Genomic DNA, 17,232 nt, shown 5'->3' with positions numbered 1-17,232 from the left:
GCAGCTGGCCCAGCCTGTCCAGTCTGCTTCTCTGGCTCTCCAGCACCCCAGTCCTTGGCAAGGTCTCTGGCAGCACAGCCCTCCTCCAGCTGCGGCTGTCTTGCCCGGGGAGTGAAGCCCCATAGGTTCTTACTTCCTGGCTGTGACTTGCAGTCTCTCTTGTGGGTGACTGCTGCTGACTCTGAGCATGTCCTGTGTGAGAACTGGAGTCAGTCTGCTGGTGTTGCAGGGCTTCTGTGCCAGGAGAGGGCTGGAGCTCCAGATGACTGACCCCCACAGAGCTGTGGCACGCTCTCATGCACTCCTCCTCCGAGACAAAGCTGTTTTCATTGCCGTGACAGCCACCATACCAAAACCGGTTGCACTTGCCAACAACTCCCACAAAGTACCAGCGAGTGGTCCAGTTGGTGCAGGGGCCGTGGGCACTGGGCAGCAGGCACATGACAGGGTATGCTACCAAAAAGAGTGGAACAGAGGGAGATGTGAGGGTCACAAAGCACAAAGGTCGTGGGGCTTCAAGTCACCTACCTAGATGATTTATCTGATGGCCCTGTGGGCAAAGGGCAGGTGGGAAAGTAGGACACCTAGATGTCCTACCCAGCTGTGCTTTGAAACTGAGAAACTGCTCACATGTTTCTGTCTCGGTTTTGCCTCTGATGGAAGAACCATTCTCAGAGACATTTCTGGATCTAGATACTAGACAGATGCTTTACAGCCTGCTTGGAGAATTCTGCAACTGCAAAGCAGTCTGTGGAGCTCCCTCTCCTGCAAGGGACACATGGCTGCCACTTGTACATTTCCAGCTCACAAAGCAAGTGGCTTAGACCCAGCTGTGAAGAAGACTCATACATTACAGAACACCCCTGCACACTGATATAAAGAGGAGCATGGCCCAAGGTATCTACAAACCCAGAGCCACGGGTATCAGCCACGTGCTGACAAACACTGGATGCAGGGCTCTGGCTGCAAGGTGCTTTGTCAAGCTGTGGCTCAGCTGAGAGGATCCAGAGAGTTTTCCCCTTCCCCAAGGCTGCACCACAGGGACAGCCACTGAGCATTCTCTGTGCTGCAGCAGGAGGGCAAGGCCCTGCAGCAGCCATGTGCCTGCAGAGGGTACAGCTGGGCACTAAGGAGCAGAGAAGCTTTTGCCCAGCAGCCCTTGTGTCCTCATAGCACAGCAGGCACTGGATTGAATTTTGCTGGCTAAGGGCATGCATGCAGCCCTGAGCAATCCCTCCTTCCCCATGTAGTTCTCATTCCTCCCCTGTCCACAGGCTGTCTGAAGACCGAGTACTGTCCTGATTCCACAGGAGATCCCTACTTCTTAGCCTGGGTAATTAGTTCAGAGTACTCCAGGCTGCATCAAAGTGTCTTCTCAGGGACAAACAACTCCTGAGTAGTCCTACAGACTGACAAAGATCACACAAACACACTTCTGTCCACTTATCAGCAGAGGACAACAAGAATTTTTGTGGCGGCTGGTAGAGCTGAATCCTGAAGCTGCTTTTCTACACTCCCGCCAAGCTTCTGCTGCCCCAACCACCAGGTAGAAATTCTCTTCAGGGAGATTATTTCCTACATTTTACAGAGAGCAGAGCCTCTACGCAGGAAACTTCTGTATGCTACTGGACTCTTTTTGTGTTTCTAAACCAATAAGGCAAAGCATCACTTACGGTAGTTGGGCCTATTGAGACATCCTTCCCCTCGAGGGCCTTTGGCTGAGGCGACGTTGTCAAAACAGCAGCCGTACACGGAGCCGCGGCACTCGCCCGAGGGCTGCTGCTGGGACAAGGCTTGGCTTGCCTTGGGGACAGGAATGGAAAGCCAAGAGTTATCCACACACAAGAGGACAGCAGCACATGCAAGGCACCACGTGCAAGCTGTCAGCTGCACACAGCCAGCTGTTAGTGGCATCAATGTTTGCTTGTTTGCCTCCTAGAGGCTTTTGTCCTGGGAAGGGGTGGGAAACTTGGCTTTCAGCCACGGATGCACTTCTCTGCAAGGCACAGCTAAGCAGCCCAGCAGCAGGCCAGTTCTTATTGCTGCCACCAACAAGCACCCCAACCTATGGGAGGGATCACCTCCCCACCTTGAATTAATCTGCAGAGTTGACAAACAGGAGCAATTAATAGAAGCCATGCTTTTCCCATTCTTTTTCCTAGAAACTGGATAGCAATCTTCTGACCAACAGAAATTTGATTACTCAAGATTATTCAATCAGGTCTACACAGGATGGCCTTCTACTTCTCAGACATCTCCCCACCGCCTGCTCTGTGCCCTGCTTGTAGAGAATTGCAGGTGAATGCTCCGGACTGAGCAGGAGCAAGGTGGGCCAAAGGGCTTGATGCCATGCCTCAAGTATTGGTTCCTCAGCATTACTGGCAGAGGAGCCCAATAGAATCCACAATGTGAGTCAGCAGGGTCAAATCTGAATCTTTGTATCTGATCAACTCCTAAAATGCAAAAATCTTTTGTACTTACTGCTGGAGTGGTTGCAGTGGGATGATTTTGTCTCGTTCGAATGTCATGGTAATATTGTGGGCATCCAATGTTGTTTGGACCCTGGGCAGCCGATACTCCATCAGGGCAGCAGCCATACCTGCAGACAGAAGGGCTGCAGTGACACCTGACCTGCCTGGTCAACAGGCATGGGCTACAAGATTCAGGAAGGGCATTGCCAGGAAAGGCAATGCCTCCCTGCTCAGGCCTATCTACTTCCAGCTACCTGTTTTGGTGGCAGGTGCTGAAAGGGCAACCTCTCCCCAGAGGGCCCGACGCCAGAGTGCGCCCATCTGGACAGCAGCCATGTGGGCTCTGGTGGCAGTCCTGGGAGCCAGTCCCTGCAGGGGGGTCCTGAGAGAAGCTGAGCCGATGGGAAGCTGGGGAGTGGGACTGGGGCTCCCAGTGCACAGCAAACAAGTTGATGCCATGGTCTTTGGTGGATGGAATGTGCTGGTTCCCTGAGGCAGTATGGATCATGGTGTTCCTAGGGTGCATTCTTGCATCATCAGAATCTGGGGAGAGAACTCAAGGTATGCAGGTGGGCATGAAAATCTGGCCAGCTTTCCTCCTCTCTGCTCTCTTTCACCTGCCCAAGGCTACCTGGCAGGATTTTCTGAATCACATCTAGGGGTGTCTTCTGGCCCACCCTTTCTCATCTGGCTGAGGTACTTTGCACATTGCCTTCACCATTCTTCCTGCTGTCCCATGAGAAACCACATTGCTGTGGTCCCTTCACATCATCCTTTCTTTTTCCTATGATCTACTTTGGGCATCATTTCTTCCAGCCAGCACTGAAGTCACGCTGACAGAACCTGCAATCCATATCCTGTACAGAGTCTTCTGCATGGATAGATTCAAATACTGCTCACTGTTGGTGTAAAAGAATCTATGTTTTGTCCCCCCATGAAAAAAATGAGAGAAATGAAGAAAAGAATGGTCCCAGTCCCTATCACAACCTATTCCAAGTATCCCATCATCAACCCCCAAATTTAAAAAATTCTTCCAAACCTGGGGCAGGGCTGTTTGGGTTGTAACGAGTCAGCAAGGACTGGCGAGTGACATTGTATCCCATAGTGTCCTGCATGCTGGGGACCTCTGCATAGAGACACATACACAAAATGGGCGCAGTTAGTCCAGCACTGTGCTCTAATAATTGCAAATACATCCAGCAGTCAGCAGGAGACAAAAGCTGATGAAAATGCTCCTGTTCCTCTTGTGCAATAGCTGCTGAGCATCAATTGGATTCGATTGGATTGTCAGGACAAGTGACCTACAATGGGCAGGCAGGCAAAAGTCAGCGTTGCAGCTCTGACATGGGGAATAGACACAGACAAGAAGCAAAATGTTCTGAAAAGTTGTGACTCCTTTAGAGCCAGTCCACAAAAGGGTGAGAGTTAGCTATAGTTTTTTGCTACTGAGCCTGCCCAAGTTACCATCCTTCTGGACTGGGATGGCTGGGATCAGTCTGCAGAACACACACACACTGGATCATAGAATACTGGATTCAAAATGGACACACACCAATGTTGTTCCCAAGCCTGTTGCATGCATTTCAAACAGCACAGGTACTGGGACTCTGAAGATGCTTTGTGCACATAACCTTGGCAAACTCACAGGATGGAGACAGGCAGGCAAAAAGCTGAGAACATAAGCTGGTGCAGAGCTGGGAGTTTCTACTCCTAAGCAAAAGCATGTTGGAAAAAGCTGCGTGTGCAGCAATACCACTCACGCTGTGGCAGGTAGCAGGGCTGTGTGTTGCAGCTGCCCAGGGTGGCTGGTTTCTGTGGCTGGATGGCTCTGCACGTCTCAGCACTGTGGACTTTGGAGTCACCATCAGCACAGATGACCTGGCGTGTCCGGATGCCTGAATCACAGCTCTTGGAACACTTGGGCACAGAGACAAGGCACTGAGCAGGCAGCAAAGACTGAATGCAGAAACCCCACAGATCTGAAGTGGGGAACAGCTGCATGATTAGCTGCAGACTGAGCACAGCTTCCTCCACCAAGACAAAGCAAATAATATTTCAGCTGGAGTCATCTGAACAATTAGAAAAGCATACTTTAAACCATTTTACCAGATGTTCCACCCAGCCCTGAAGCATTAGGCTCTGTGCCACACTCAGCCTGTAACATCCAGATGAGCTGCTGTTACCCACAGTGGTGTGTCAGGGAGCAGGAGAGAATAATTTCAGCCTGAAGGCATAAAGGCATCTCAATTCTCTGGGGATCCACCAGCTGTGGGTGGGTCAGTTTGCATTAAAAAACAACAAATCACAACTGCAAAGCAAGTGAGTGGCTTTCTTGTAAGCAGCTAACTGGAGTTTGCCTTACTGGAAGCCATGGATGAGAGAGACCAGCAGCTCAGAGGAGGGGATAGCATGAGGTGTCTGTGCAACCCACATGGCTCATGGCAAGTTCTATAAACATCTGGAGAGTATTTCCCTCTAATTCAGAGAGGCAGATAGGAGACCTTCTGATATCAGAAAGTTGAGAGAAAGATCAGATTAAGATATGAAATTTCTTTAGCTGTAACTAAAACTTGGCCCTCATCTCATGAAGAAGCATATGTAACATGTTTTAGCCCAGAACAAGCTGGTCTGGCTAGCACAGAAGTGAAAAAGGTGTTTAGCCATCACCTGATGCATTTGATCTACCCATATCTCTACCCCCTGACACTTTTCCTAGGCTGAAGACAGTCTGGCTTTCACCACAAAGACAAGATTAATCTATCTGAAGCACAGTTTATCTGAGTAATTACAAAAATGTACTTTAAAGCATATCACCAAGTGTAATGACCAGTTTTGAAGCCTACAGCTCTGAGCCAAACTTGGGCTGAGAGCTGTTCTGCTGATCACAGCAAAGAAGAAAAGAACTGAGAATAAGCAGCAAGAGTGGATTGTTTCAGCTTATTTGCTGCATTTTGCCACTGTCACTGAAACAATAATCTCCCCTCAGAAGGATTTATTTTTGTAGCAGCTGCACACAAAGCGGGCATCAGATTAACTGGAGCATTACTAGTGCCAGTTACAACACAACTGTGAGCCAAGAGGCTGGTAATGAAGCAGTCCTTGCTCCCAGCCTCAGTCTATGTGCAGACTGCACGGATCAAAGCTTGTTTGTGAGGAGCACAGCAATAGAATCAGTAATTTTGGAGCTATGACAGTGAGGTGCTCACCAGACCCCAGTCTCCAACGTGCCAGCCAATTTCCTGGATGCAGTTCTCCTTGAGGCAGGGCTGGGTGGCCGATGGCTTTGGCTCCATTAGACAAGCGAAGTCCTGAGCCTGGGAGCCCTGCTGTGTCCTGCAGGTGACAGTCCGGGTCTGCACTCCTTCCCCACAGCTGGCTGAGCACTGCAGAAAGGGACCCAACAATTACAAAGAAGCACCTGGTTTCCTCTTGCAGTTCCAGGCAGGGCTCCCTATCATCAGAGCAGAGCACCATTTTGAGACTGCCTGGAACAACCAGCTATCATTAAAATAATTTTCTGGGTAGGAGTTAGTAGAGTGGCTGTTTATGCTGTAGAGGAGACAATAAGGCATGGGAGCATGGGATAGGGTCTGGAGGATCTGGAGCTCACTGGATGATTTTGGCCTATTCATATACTTACTCTTGATATCTCCCCAAAGGAGATGTGGAAGATGAATTTAGAAAAATATCAGAAAAATACAAGACACTGCAAAATACATTGAGAACAAGACATGGTAGAAAATATCTGGAAACTCATGTTATTTGCATCTGATTAAAACCAATGCAAGGTGAAGAATTTTAGGGAAAGTAAAAGGTTAGGTTCTTATATTGCTCATGTCTTTTGTTTGAAGACTTGTGCTCTATTTTTACATTGTGGAGCTGTGACAACTTCTATACCAGTAACTAGTTTGTGACATTTCCAGCACCCTCTTAAATTCACATTGGTGTTTCCTGGAATCCAACCTACTTCTACATGAATTACCAAGGTGTCTTACAGAGAGCATGAACTTGGGGACAGTGTGAATCACTTCAGCTGAGCTTCCCAGCTGAGCTTCAGCCATTCATTTACCAGAGTAACCTTTTAACTCAGAGTACACAAACCACAGTTGTTTCTGAGAACACTGGAATGAATTACTCAGGCATCAGTTTGTAAGAACATGACCCTTGATACCTTCCCCAAACAGCACTCTTACTCCACAACCCCAAAGTTCACACCTCAAATCTCACACGGTGGGGGAAAAGAGGGGGTGGAAGGACTTTCCAGTCTTGGTGATCATGGCTCAAAGTTGCATTTTGTGCTGTTGCACAACTCAGACAGGCTAAGTGCAACCATAGGATTGCAAATCAAGTGTTGCAAGCATGTGTAGAGGAAAATTAACTTGTACTTTAGGGACTGAGTAGACATTCTCTTTACTTTCTAAGCCCTTGGAATGTAAGATGCCTTCTAAAAGCTGTCTGGCTGAACCGAGTGCACAGTTTGAGCTGTTTCCACTCCTGCAGATATAAATGCACACAAGCATCAAAAATGCACCACATGGCTGTGTTTGGAGAAGCCCTGTGCAGACATAGAGCAAACAGCAGGTCACCAGTATTTCCAGAGTTTTGCTGTCCTGACTGGTGATGCGAGGCAGCAAAATACGTGGAAATAACTAGCACAGGCAGAAACCATGAGCTCCTGCTTCACAGAGGAGGGCGTGCTACTGCCTGTCCTCAGCTGATGGACAGAAGCTCTCCTGCCAGCGCTCTGCCTTCACCAGGCCTGGCTCGGAAACCAAGCCAGTGCCTTGGATAAAAACACAGATGTGGAGAAAGGATTGGCAGACCAGAGAAGAGAGAACGTGCAATGAGAAGAGCAGAAGTTCAGGGACATGCACAGCTTTGAGGAACAGGGATATGTTCATAGGAGGGCATCAGAGGGTTGCAGGGAGAAGTTCTTCACCTCTGCACGCCACCTATCCAGGGACATGCACTTTTTGTAGTCCCAGAGGAGGAGCCTGGCTCTTTCTCCCTAAGCTTTGGCAGATGCTCCTCCTGGAGGTGCCAGGAGGCCGTTGCCTGCCCAGGGGCACTGACCTGGGACCAGGGCCCCGTGCTCCAGGTGGCACACTGCCGGAGGTTGCAGGGCTGGCTGCGGCGCGGCTGCTGGGCGAAGGCCATGCACTCGGTGTCATCCACCACCCCCTGCGGGCTCTGCCCGTCAAACGCCACGCAGTACACCGAGCGGGTCTGGGTGCCCCTGCCACAGGTGGCTGAGCAGGGTCCCCACTCCCCTGTTTTCCACCTGCAGGTCACAGAATCAAGCACAAAAAACAAAAAAAAACAAACAAACAAAAAAAAAAAACAAAAAAAAAACAAAAAAAAAAAAAAAAAGAAGAAAAGTAAGCCAAACTGCTTGGAGGCACAGAGGAGTTGGTGCCACATCCCTGTAGCAATCAAACAGAGATGATGTCCCTTTGCAGAATAGAATCAGAGGCAAGTTCCCATTTCACCAAGCATGCCCAGCTTAATTGGCAATGCAGAGCATTAGTCCTACTCCAGAGACATATCTCCAGCTAAAAAACACTTGTTTCTCTGGAGATGCAGAGCTCTCCCAGAAGGGGAAGATCCCTCTCCATGGCTTTTGGTCTCCTGATGTCTGTAAAAATGTCATGCCTGGAACAGAACATCAAAACAAAAGGAAAGAAAAAGCTCAAAGAAAACAATCCAGATCAGCAAAAAACAAACCTACCACAAGAGCCTAATCTACACATTACACTCCAGATATTATCAGAAACACTAAAACCAAGCCAAGTCCTCACTCTCCCCAAAACCATGCCAGACACTCTCAAAAGTGCTTAACTTTTCACTGACGGCCAGTAGAAAGCTGGTTTATTCCTCCCATCAGTCAAATTCTCTAACTGCAGCACACATACAAAGAGCCCACAAAAATGTAAATAGATCTTTTCCTGTCTTTTGTTGCTGAAGCTGCTGCAGAAATGATACACCCTTGCTAACTAGGGGAATGTGTCCACAAAACAATCTGTCTAGATACTAAAATCTCTGCCCATGGCCACCCCAGCTTCTCAGAACTAGCTGGGTAGCTCAAACCACACCTTGCATGGCCTGGCTTCAGGGACAACATGATGTTTCATGCCCAAATCCAGCATGCAGTGTAGTCCAAAGGCACTGGTTGTGGACGGGGAGCATAAAGGTGATCTGCTTGCCATCTGCTATGTTCCCCTGCGGCCAGGTAAGGCCTAGCCAGGGAATGAAACCAGTTCATGTTTTCTCCCCCAGCATTCCAGCTACTTCCCTAGCCTGGCTCTTGACGCTCCTTAACCAAGTTTCAGCCAGCCAATTCACATGCAAATCCTAACAGAATTCCACAGTAGACTCTGCCATGGTCAGCTCCTAAAAATACCCTTCTTTATTGCTAAAGATGCCAATGTGAACCCAAAACTGAATGGCCTTCACTATAAAATCTTTCCATTGGAAAGGGAGCAAATACATTCAGTAGAAGCCATTTACAATGGTGTGGTTGCAGGGCTTATAACAAATTATTCATCAAGTTTTTTCAAAAGCTCCAACGGGAATAACTCCCCCCCCCCCAATACTGTATTCTGCCTCCTGTAAAGCAAATATACTGTTTTGGAAAGGCTGTATCAACCAGATGGGATCACTTAGAGCTTCCTTCAACTGCGGATCAAGATTTCTCTGACCCTTGGTTCATTTCCTTTGTAAGACAAGGTCAACCATAACGCTGGAACACTCATCAGAGGGCAAAAATTGCCAGTCCTAAGCTATTAGCAACTTGCTGGGGGACAGTTGCTTTGCTTTTGCTACTTTTAACTTCTCATATCTTAGTGTACATTATTGTATCTCTCACATCCTTGTACTCTTCACATCTTACATGCTCTTTTCTGCCTGCTATAGGGCCCATGCCAAAAAGAAGAGATTTTAAGAAACTCCAAGTCTTTCTCTATGCCATGCTGGCCAATGTTACAATTGCCCAAACAATCATGCTCTCTTTTCTTTTATGTTCTTTTCTTTATCTTGATAAGTAAATTAAAAAAAAATCTTCCAGAACTTCTTTACCCTGATTCCGGAGAAAATGATAATAAGCAGCCAGAAGCTATGAAGAAATCACCCCTTTCTCCATCTCTAAGAATCAAGTTACCAGAGGCACGTGCAGCCACCTAAGCAAAGCTGCCAGCCAGCACCCTCCACCACCATTTTCACTGGCAAGCATCAAAAGCAAAGCAACACCCACTTCTACCACCTGTGCCAAAGAGGAAAGCCCCCATGGATTTCAGTGAACAACTAGGTGGAGAGCAGAAGAGAGCAGCTGCCTTCCTGTGCTTTCTGTAATTTCCCTCTGCTTGTTACCTCGTCATCTGAGAGCTCCGTGCACCGCTGTGACTCCAGGCTTGCGGCAGGTAGATGTAAGAAGTCCTTTATATACAGAACAAAGGTTTTAAAGAACTTAAAACAAGTAGCTCCAGGCTAACACGTATTCAGAAATGTTCCCAGGTGCCCTCTCGCACACGAGTGCTCTCAGAGGCCTCCACTGGTACACAGACACACAGAGCTAATGCTCATGTTACAGCCCTGGGTGCCCACAAGAGCCAAGTCAAGCCAGCTGTAAGGAACAAGGTGGAAATGGCTGGGTGAAGGGGTTTGAAAATGCTGGAGAATGAAAAGACTCCAGGATTCAACCCTTTCTAAGGGAACACACTGGGAATGCAGAAATGACATAAAATGACACCAACTCAGACCTTCTACTCTGTAGGCTCCAGCTCAAGAGAAGAAAAATGAGAGAATCTGTTTCATATCTCCTACATGGGCTGGACAACTGTCTTCCACAATACTATTTTGGAAAGCAAATTTAATTGGTCTATAAAATGAACACAGGATGTATTAAGCCCTTTCCTCGTGCACACAGAAATGCTCCTCACTCATCACTGTGTTTTCATCCCAATCTTTTGTCTTTGGTTTTCTCTTAGAAGTAAAGCACCTCCTTGGAGAGAACCATGCTGGAGGGCAGATGTGAGAGGGTCACTTTTTTCTCAGTTCCAAAAGAACTTCAGGAAGAAGTCAGACCCCAGAAGAAGGAAAGAAATCGCACCGTTTTGTCTGGGGACAAGGCTGATGGCCACACGTCCGGTTGTTGTCTGGTTGTGGCTTATTCCTGCACATATAGTCCGGATAAATTTCATTGTCTATGGTACAAAACACCAAGCGGGACTGGAAACCTGGGGGACAAGCAAGAGAGAGTATCTGATCAACACAAGCCACCCAGCGCTAAGTTAGCAATACACTGGGGCTGGCAAGACAAGTTTCTTGTCTGTCAAGAAGTTGTGTAGAATCCACACTTGTCCCAGCCACTCCGGAAAAGAGACAGGGGCAGGTCTCTGTCTCTCACTACATGGACAAATGATGCCTTCCCACAGTATAGGAGTCTGCTGGAAGAGCAAGGGAGACACTACAGTTCTGTGTAGCTGAGGGGAACTTCCCTGTTATATTATGGATTGAGACTCATGAGGGGAGTGCCCTACCTGTAAGTTGCTCATGAAGGAGCCCTGCAAGATGTGTGCAGTGTACAGCAGACCTGGGGGTCTCCTGTTAGACTCAAAAGGTCAGTCTTGCGAGGACTGGATGGGAGTAAAACTTGCAACTCTTCATGCTTTCTACAGGTTATGAGTGCCCAGCCAAAGACAATTTTAGCACCTACCATCACAGTATGGCAAAAGCTGCCAACATGGCCATTAGGATGGAAGCCCAGAAGAGGCTGATAAGAACTCTATATACTAATCAGTTGGTGAGGGTTTTTTGTTTGAGTGATTGAAGTTTTTTGGTTTGTTTTTCTTTTAAGCTTAAAATCCATAATGTTGCTCATGGAGGAATCTGTAAACTGAATATGATGGGACACCCTAGGAGATCTGACAGTCCTCTTGGAGAGGGGGAGTCTTCCATGCTGTGGCAGAGGAGAATGATGTGATTCACTAATGTAGGCCAGGTCCCTCTGGAGAGGACTTCTCAAGTGGTTGAAAAGACTATGAAGACCTGAAGCAAATCAAAACAAAGGCCATCTATGAAGATTCTTAACAGGTCCTAGAAATAAGTCTGAGGGCTAAGGAATGGAAAATAAGAACAAGGCATGGGCCCCATGTTGGCATGGGCCAATCCTGTTGTGACTCCATGCACGACCCTTCTCTTGACAAAACTTTAGCAACACCCTGTGGATCCCTGTGCTGCCTTCCAGCAAGAGACTGCTGGGAAGCCACTGCAGAGGGCAGCACACTGTCACACTGCCTGCAGGGTGCAGATATAAACCCCACACCAGCCACCAGGGATCAGGTCCCCTCCCCTTACCTCCTCCACATTCAGAGCTGCACTCACTCCAGGAACTGTAGCTCCAGCTGTAACCCAAGGCCTGGCCTTGCAGGGGCAAGTAATACTCATACTGTACCCCGGTGTTTGGCTCCTGGCTGATGAGCTGCAAAAGCATGGGAGGAAATCAGGGAAATTACACTTTTCATCTTTGCAGCATTTCCCCACCACGTCTGAGGGTTCCAGCTGACTTGCACCTCTTGCATTCAAGAAGCACTAATTCTCTGCACTGGATTTTCTCCTTGCCTTTCATCATGTTCTGGAGAGCATTCTTTTTCAGAGAAGGGTGCATTCATCCCTCTTGGCTTTAGAAGATCCAGCTGCTCCTGTCACAGCAAGTACATTTCCCACCCTACAGCACAGCATAACAAGCAGTGTCCTGGAGCCTGTCCCTACCCCAACACCATTTGGTGCTGACTCTTGCCTCTCCTAAAGTCAGTGCCCAAAGGAATAGGCAGGCAACCAACATTGCTTATTTCTGGGCAATAGAACCAGAGCAGTAATAAGTGCTATTTCTGTGGTCTAGCTTGAAGGCCCACAGCCTTGTAAGATTCCTGGGGTCCCCATCTTGTCTCCAGTTTTTCCCAGTGTACTCCCACTGTGCAAAGCGAGAGCAGAGTGTCAGCGGGGGAAGGCACAGCCTCTCACCTCAATGACGAGGGGTTCTGTCGTGGGACCCCGGGCATGGAGGAGCTCTGGGGCTACATCGCCCTCGGAGCCACGGTCATAGTGCAGCACCGTGCTGGCCACCTGCAGTGCCTGGCTGAAGTCAATCGTCCAGTGCCCATTCAGGTAATACTCCCCTCGCACGTTCTTGACAGCTGGACAAACCCACATGCCAGACAAAGGATCATAAAAACTCCACAAGGTTGCTCCTGTTTCCCCTCAATACTGTGTCACAAGCGAATGAGACTGACCGCCCATCCTCCATCAGCGCTGTCCTTCCTGTATGGCTTTTTTAGCAGAAGCTGCTAAACCACATTCAAACAGTGGTTCTTGCCAGCTTTGCTGCAGATCAAGAACTTTTGCTGCACAGCCAAATGCCTCCAGCATATTCCTGCTCTGCCTCTGCATTCCTCACTGTTAGTTGCTGGAGCACAGCCGATGCCAGCCTCTGTCCTTCTTACCACTAAGATGTGGGATTCACACCCCACTGACTTTACACCACTATCTGGCTCATCAGATACTCTATTCAGAAAGCAAGATGTGTTCTGAATCCAGTTTTCTACAAAGGAAAATCTGACCAGACTGATTTGTCCTAAACACTCAGTGATGGAACACTCAGAAAGCATAATAGTATTCCAGCAGAATTTCCCCAGCCCTGCCCAGAAATCGAGGCAAGACCTTTTCTCCCTCCTTTTTCCCCTCTGCCGAATGACCAGAGTTTGAGGCTGTACAAATGCTCCAAAGAAATCTGTGGAGAAAAAATGCCCACTCCAAACTTCTAGATGGCAGGAGTAGGTAGGTTTTGCATTCAGCAAACAGAGCTCACAGACAAATTTGGCTAGATCAGCTAGATTCCTTGTAAGTTACAGGCAGGAAGTCTCAATGTGAACAGCAAGATCTTCATAGGACAGAAAATGAAGTAAATGTGGACCCCAGAGTTGTGCATCACTCACATTTCAAGGATACTCAATATCCTGATATTCAGTTTTTCACTCTGCCATATCAAGCCCTCAAGGTAAACCCATACTTTAAAACCAGATTTTAGCATAATGGCTGAAATCGAAATGGACTGATACAGAGGTTCTGACATCAATCATACCTAGGAAGTTTCTGCTGGGCTTAACCTCCTTAATTTGGATGCTTGTGGCTCCCACAGGGATAATAAAAATTTGATTGTAACCTGAAAAAAAAAAAGGAGATTATTCAATATCTGACTGTGGGTGCCATACAGCCACTCCCCTGTGCCAAAGGTGCTCATAGCTTCTGAACAACTAGATGAGCTTTTTGATGGTGACATGAAACATTTCCACCATCACTTTAACTGCATGCTAATAACCTCACCCTACATTATCCACAGATCAGTCCATGTGTAAAAATTCCAATGACATCTCAGAAAAGTCCATTTGCTACATTTTGAAGTCTTTGGAATTTCAGCAAGAATCATACTGGAGTTCAGCATAGAGAGATGTGACCACAAGTGCCTATGACATCTTGGAATTTTTCAAAATTGGCCAAATGCAGAAGATGCAGTCCCATTTCTAGCCCTGCACATGTCCTGCTAGGGCTATCAAAACACTGGACAGCCTCACAAAGGCGATGTATGGTGATGTTATTGTGGTGCATTTATAGCACCTGCTGGAGAGAGAGGGGGGAAAGACATCAGCATCATGGTGAGTACTCCAGTGTGGACACAGATTAACAAAGTGATTCCCAGAATAAGGCCAAGAGTACCTTTTCTGATGCTAAGGCCACACACTGTACAGATATTTCAAGTGAACATCCAAGCATGCCTATAACAATCATGGGAGCAGGTATCCCCACTAGCCCTTGTAGCAGTTGATTTTTGGTTTAACTCTCTCCTTCTCACCTGCCCAGACTACCTAGGATCATCTGTACCTTTGGGGAGGCTGGCCACATCAAAAGTGCCCTTCACACCATAGCAGGTGCTGCCATCTCCTCCACACTGCAGGCACTTGTCCTCCTTCTTGGCAGATTCCAGCATATTATCACAGCCAACGACCTGTCAGAGCACAGAAGCATTAGTAGGAGTAAACTGCGATGACAGAGGGGGAAAAAAATGGTCAAGTGCTGGACAGATCTATTGAGAAAGCCTGAATCTAGGGAGCCCGGAAAGTCAGGATAGGGCAGAGAAAACAACAAAGCTGTTATCTACTATTTCACAGCCAGAGCCAGATAAATGCTGTCCAGATGCTCCTCAGCACCTTGAAATTGAGTGATTCACCTTTTCTGATGCTATGATGAAAGGTCAAGTAGAACAAAGGGAGACAACAGAAAGACTGACAGACCCAATGATGAATGAAGGAAGTACTGAGATGACTAACCTGACAAACTCCCTCTACACAGATATCTCGCTTGCCAGGTTCACAGGTAGTCCCATCTACCACTGCTTCCTTGTGCCTGTAGTAGAAGTTTTCTCCTTTGGGAATACAGTTTAACTCACACTTATTAGGTGCTGGCAGGAGAAAAAAAAAGAAACATTATATAATAGCTTGATACTGCATCAGGAGCCTAGTTCTAGATCACAGGAGCAGAAACAGAGGGGTCTACTGATACTAAGTGGCAGATATTGAATGAATTTCTGGGTCACAAACTGCTGGAGGCTGGAAAAATACTCTAGTAAAATCTCACTGTACACAAATATTTCCTCGAGGGACATTGGTCTAAGTGGATATTTGGTTATTCCTTAGTAGGATTGCTCTTATACTCCCTTGGAGTACAGGGCTTTCTAGAACGAGAACAAGTGCTCATACAGAACGGTTATTTTAACAAGCAACAAAAAACACGTTTAAATCTATCTTAAAATCCCTCATAATTTGTTAACCAGCTGTGAATGATACCATATCAAAGCTCAGAGCAAGGACCCCTGCTTCCCACACCCGCCTTCTGAGCTGGTTCCTCAAGGAAGCATGGGCTGATGAAAGAGATGTATTTTCTAAAGCACTCATTAATTACATACACTTGCTTCTCTTGTGCCCTGCTAATATTCTTTTGACTGTGTTGGAGAATACAGCGGAACTTCTGCTCCTCTAATACTTTGGAACCTAGGTGCAACCAGTTCCAGATTTCCTTGAGCAATGTTTCTGAAGGAATGGCTGTTACAAGAAACAAGTACATATTGCTGCAATGCTGTCTCTTGGCCCATACATCCAGTGTCTTTAGGACAGCAATGCTTTGCTGCTGGCAAAAGGATTTTTTTCCATGTCAACTCCTGCCCCCCACTCCAACTGAAGAAGTACCCTGCAAGGATACTACAGTAAAAAACATTACAGTCGCTTCAAAACATATTGTTGATAGCTAGTTTATCACATGTTTATCATTACCTCCATAATATGGAAGCCACTTATATTTCTTGCCTTGGAATTCTGTCCCATCAAACTCTGCACACTGCTCTGCCCGGAAATCCCGGGAACCTTCTGGGCAGCTCTGTTTGGAAGAGAAAGTGTTTGTATTGGAGTATTATAAAAAAGGAGGAAAATAAAGTGTACAAAAAAATGCCCCTTCAAACTGGGGCATAATTTCAATATACTTTTGAATGGATACTGTTAATGAACTGCATCCACTAGTAACATCAGAGAAACAGGAACTAATAATCACATCTTATTTCTGAACAAGAATGATGTTTGTCTGGGGAAAAGGAGCAACAGGCAAGAAAAACTACAACCAGAGCACCATACCTGAACATTACATGACCGATAGCTTCGTGTTGGTCCAACACAACTGGAAGGACCTTCTGTCCTGGAAGAGAGAAAAAACACATGGAGTTCTCTGAAGAATACACATGCAAAAAGTCATCTCATAGCAGATGTTACAAATCACCTTCACACCAAGCATATCACCCTCACAGAGTTCCCTGAAACAGCAAAATAACTAAAATGCACTTCTTCACCATTAAAGCAAGCTGGCATTTTCTTGTGGCATTTTATGCTACAGTTTGTGTTCTGGCATGAATGAGACACTGCAGTACAGCTCTTCAGGGTCATGTTTCAACTAAATAATGGAAGCTGAGATTTTAGTCCATCGTCCACCAGCAAAGGGTCCAGTTTTCCATACAAAAAAGAGAAATATGTTATAAGCAGCACGAGGATAGTGGCCAATTCAGAATATCTTTGCTCATCATTTATCTTGATTTTTTTGTGTCCAATAGGTCTCTTATTAGGAAGGGCGAAACATGCCTATGGAAAGTGTGCAATACCTTCAGTCCAGTCAAATGACCCCGGCTGAGAATTGTGGAGAGTAGCAATTATGGAGGAGATTAATCTAAAAAACCAATCAATGCCTAACACTTCAGCGTTCCTAAAATGGAGAGATAAGCCTTCAGGGATTCTGGCAGGTATAAACCATAATGGGCAGCCTTCAAAAGAGACCTTTCTTTATTCTCTGTGGGAAGCAGCAGCTTCATAACTCTGGCTTCTGCTAATACAAAACCTCCTCTCGTTTCTCTAAACAGAGAGAGGCTGTTTTTTTTCAGGATATTATTGAGAGTCTGGCTTTTTTTTTTCCTCCTTTGCTTTGTTTTCATCCCCAACAGGATCTCTACAGTCCATCATTCCCAACAGGTGCAGTACCAGCCATCATCCTCATTAGGATGCAGCTAACCCAGCTGCAAACGAGGTGGCACCGTGCTAACACTGCTTGAGCCAAATTCACTCTTCCATTTCTTCTGGGGCAATATACCATCCTAGGAATCATAAACCTGAGGAAACCT

General features: G+C 46.9%; 1 protein-coding gene across 1 annotated transcript in view; it reads right to left on the bottom strand.

Annotated features, from left to right (window-relative positions):
* PAPLN (papilin, proteoglycan like sulfated glycoprotein) overlaps positions 1–17,232 on the bottom strand; it is a 50,293-nt gene that overhangs the window by 11,804 nt on the left and 21,257 nt on the right. Inside the window, exons 4-19 of the mRNA XM_031065458.1 lie at positions 16,202–16,262; positions 15,848–15,950; positions 14,849–14,979; positions 14,403–14,526; positions 13,606–13,686; positions 12,489–12,661; positions 11,823–11,946; positions 10,576–10,702; positions 7,545–7,752; positions 5,678–5,854; positions 4,232–4,388; positions 3,511–3,597; positions 2,726–3,014; positions 2,482–2,599; positions 1,674–1,803; positions 3–453 (exon numbers count right to left, since the gene is read on the bottom strand). Coding sequence (XP_030921318.1) covers positions 3–453; positions 1,674–1,803; positions 2,482–2,599; positions 2,726–3,014; positions 3,511–3,597; positions 4,232–4,388; positions 5,678–5,854; positions 7,545–7,752; positions 10,576–10,702; positions 11,823–11,946; positions 12,489–12,661; positions 13,606–13,686; positions 14,403–14,526; positions 14,849–14,979; positions 15,848–15,950; positions 16,202–16,262 — 2,541 coding nt within the window. The remainder of the gene's footprint in view (positions 1–2; positions 454–1,673; positions 1,804–2,481; positions 2,600–2,725; positions 3,015–3,510; positions 3,598–4,231; positions 4,389–5,677; positions 5,855–7,544; positions 7,753–10,575; positions 10,703–11,822; positions 11,947–12,488; positions 12,662–13,605; positions 13,687–14,402; positions 14,527–14,848; positions 14,980–15,847; positions 15,951–16,201; positions 16,263–17,232) is intronic.

Source organism: Geospiza fortis, unplaced genomic scaffold (assembly GCF_000277835.1).
Source record: "Geospiza fortis unplaced genomic scaffold, GeoFor_1.0 scaffold54, whole genome shotgun sequence".
In the NCBI taxonomy this organism is placed as follows: Eukaryota; Metazoa; Chordata; class Aves; order Passeriformes; family Thraupidae; genus Geospiza; species Geospiza fortis.
The sequence above is the reverse complement of the archived record's forward strand: the minus strand, read 5'-3'. Positions and strand labels throughout refer to the sequence as shown.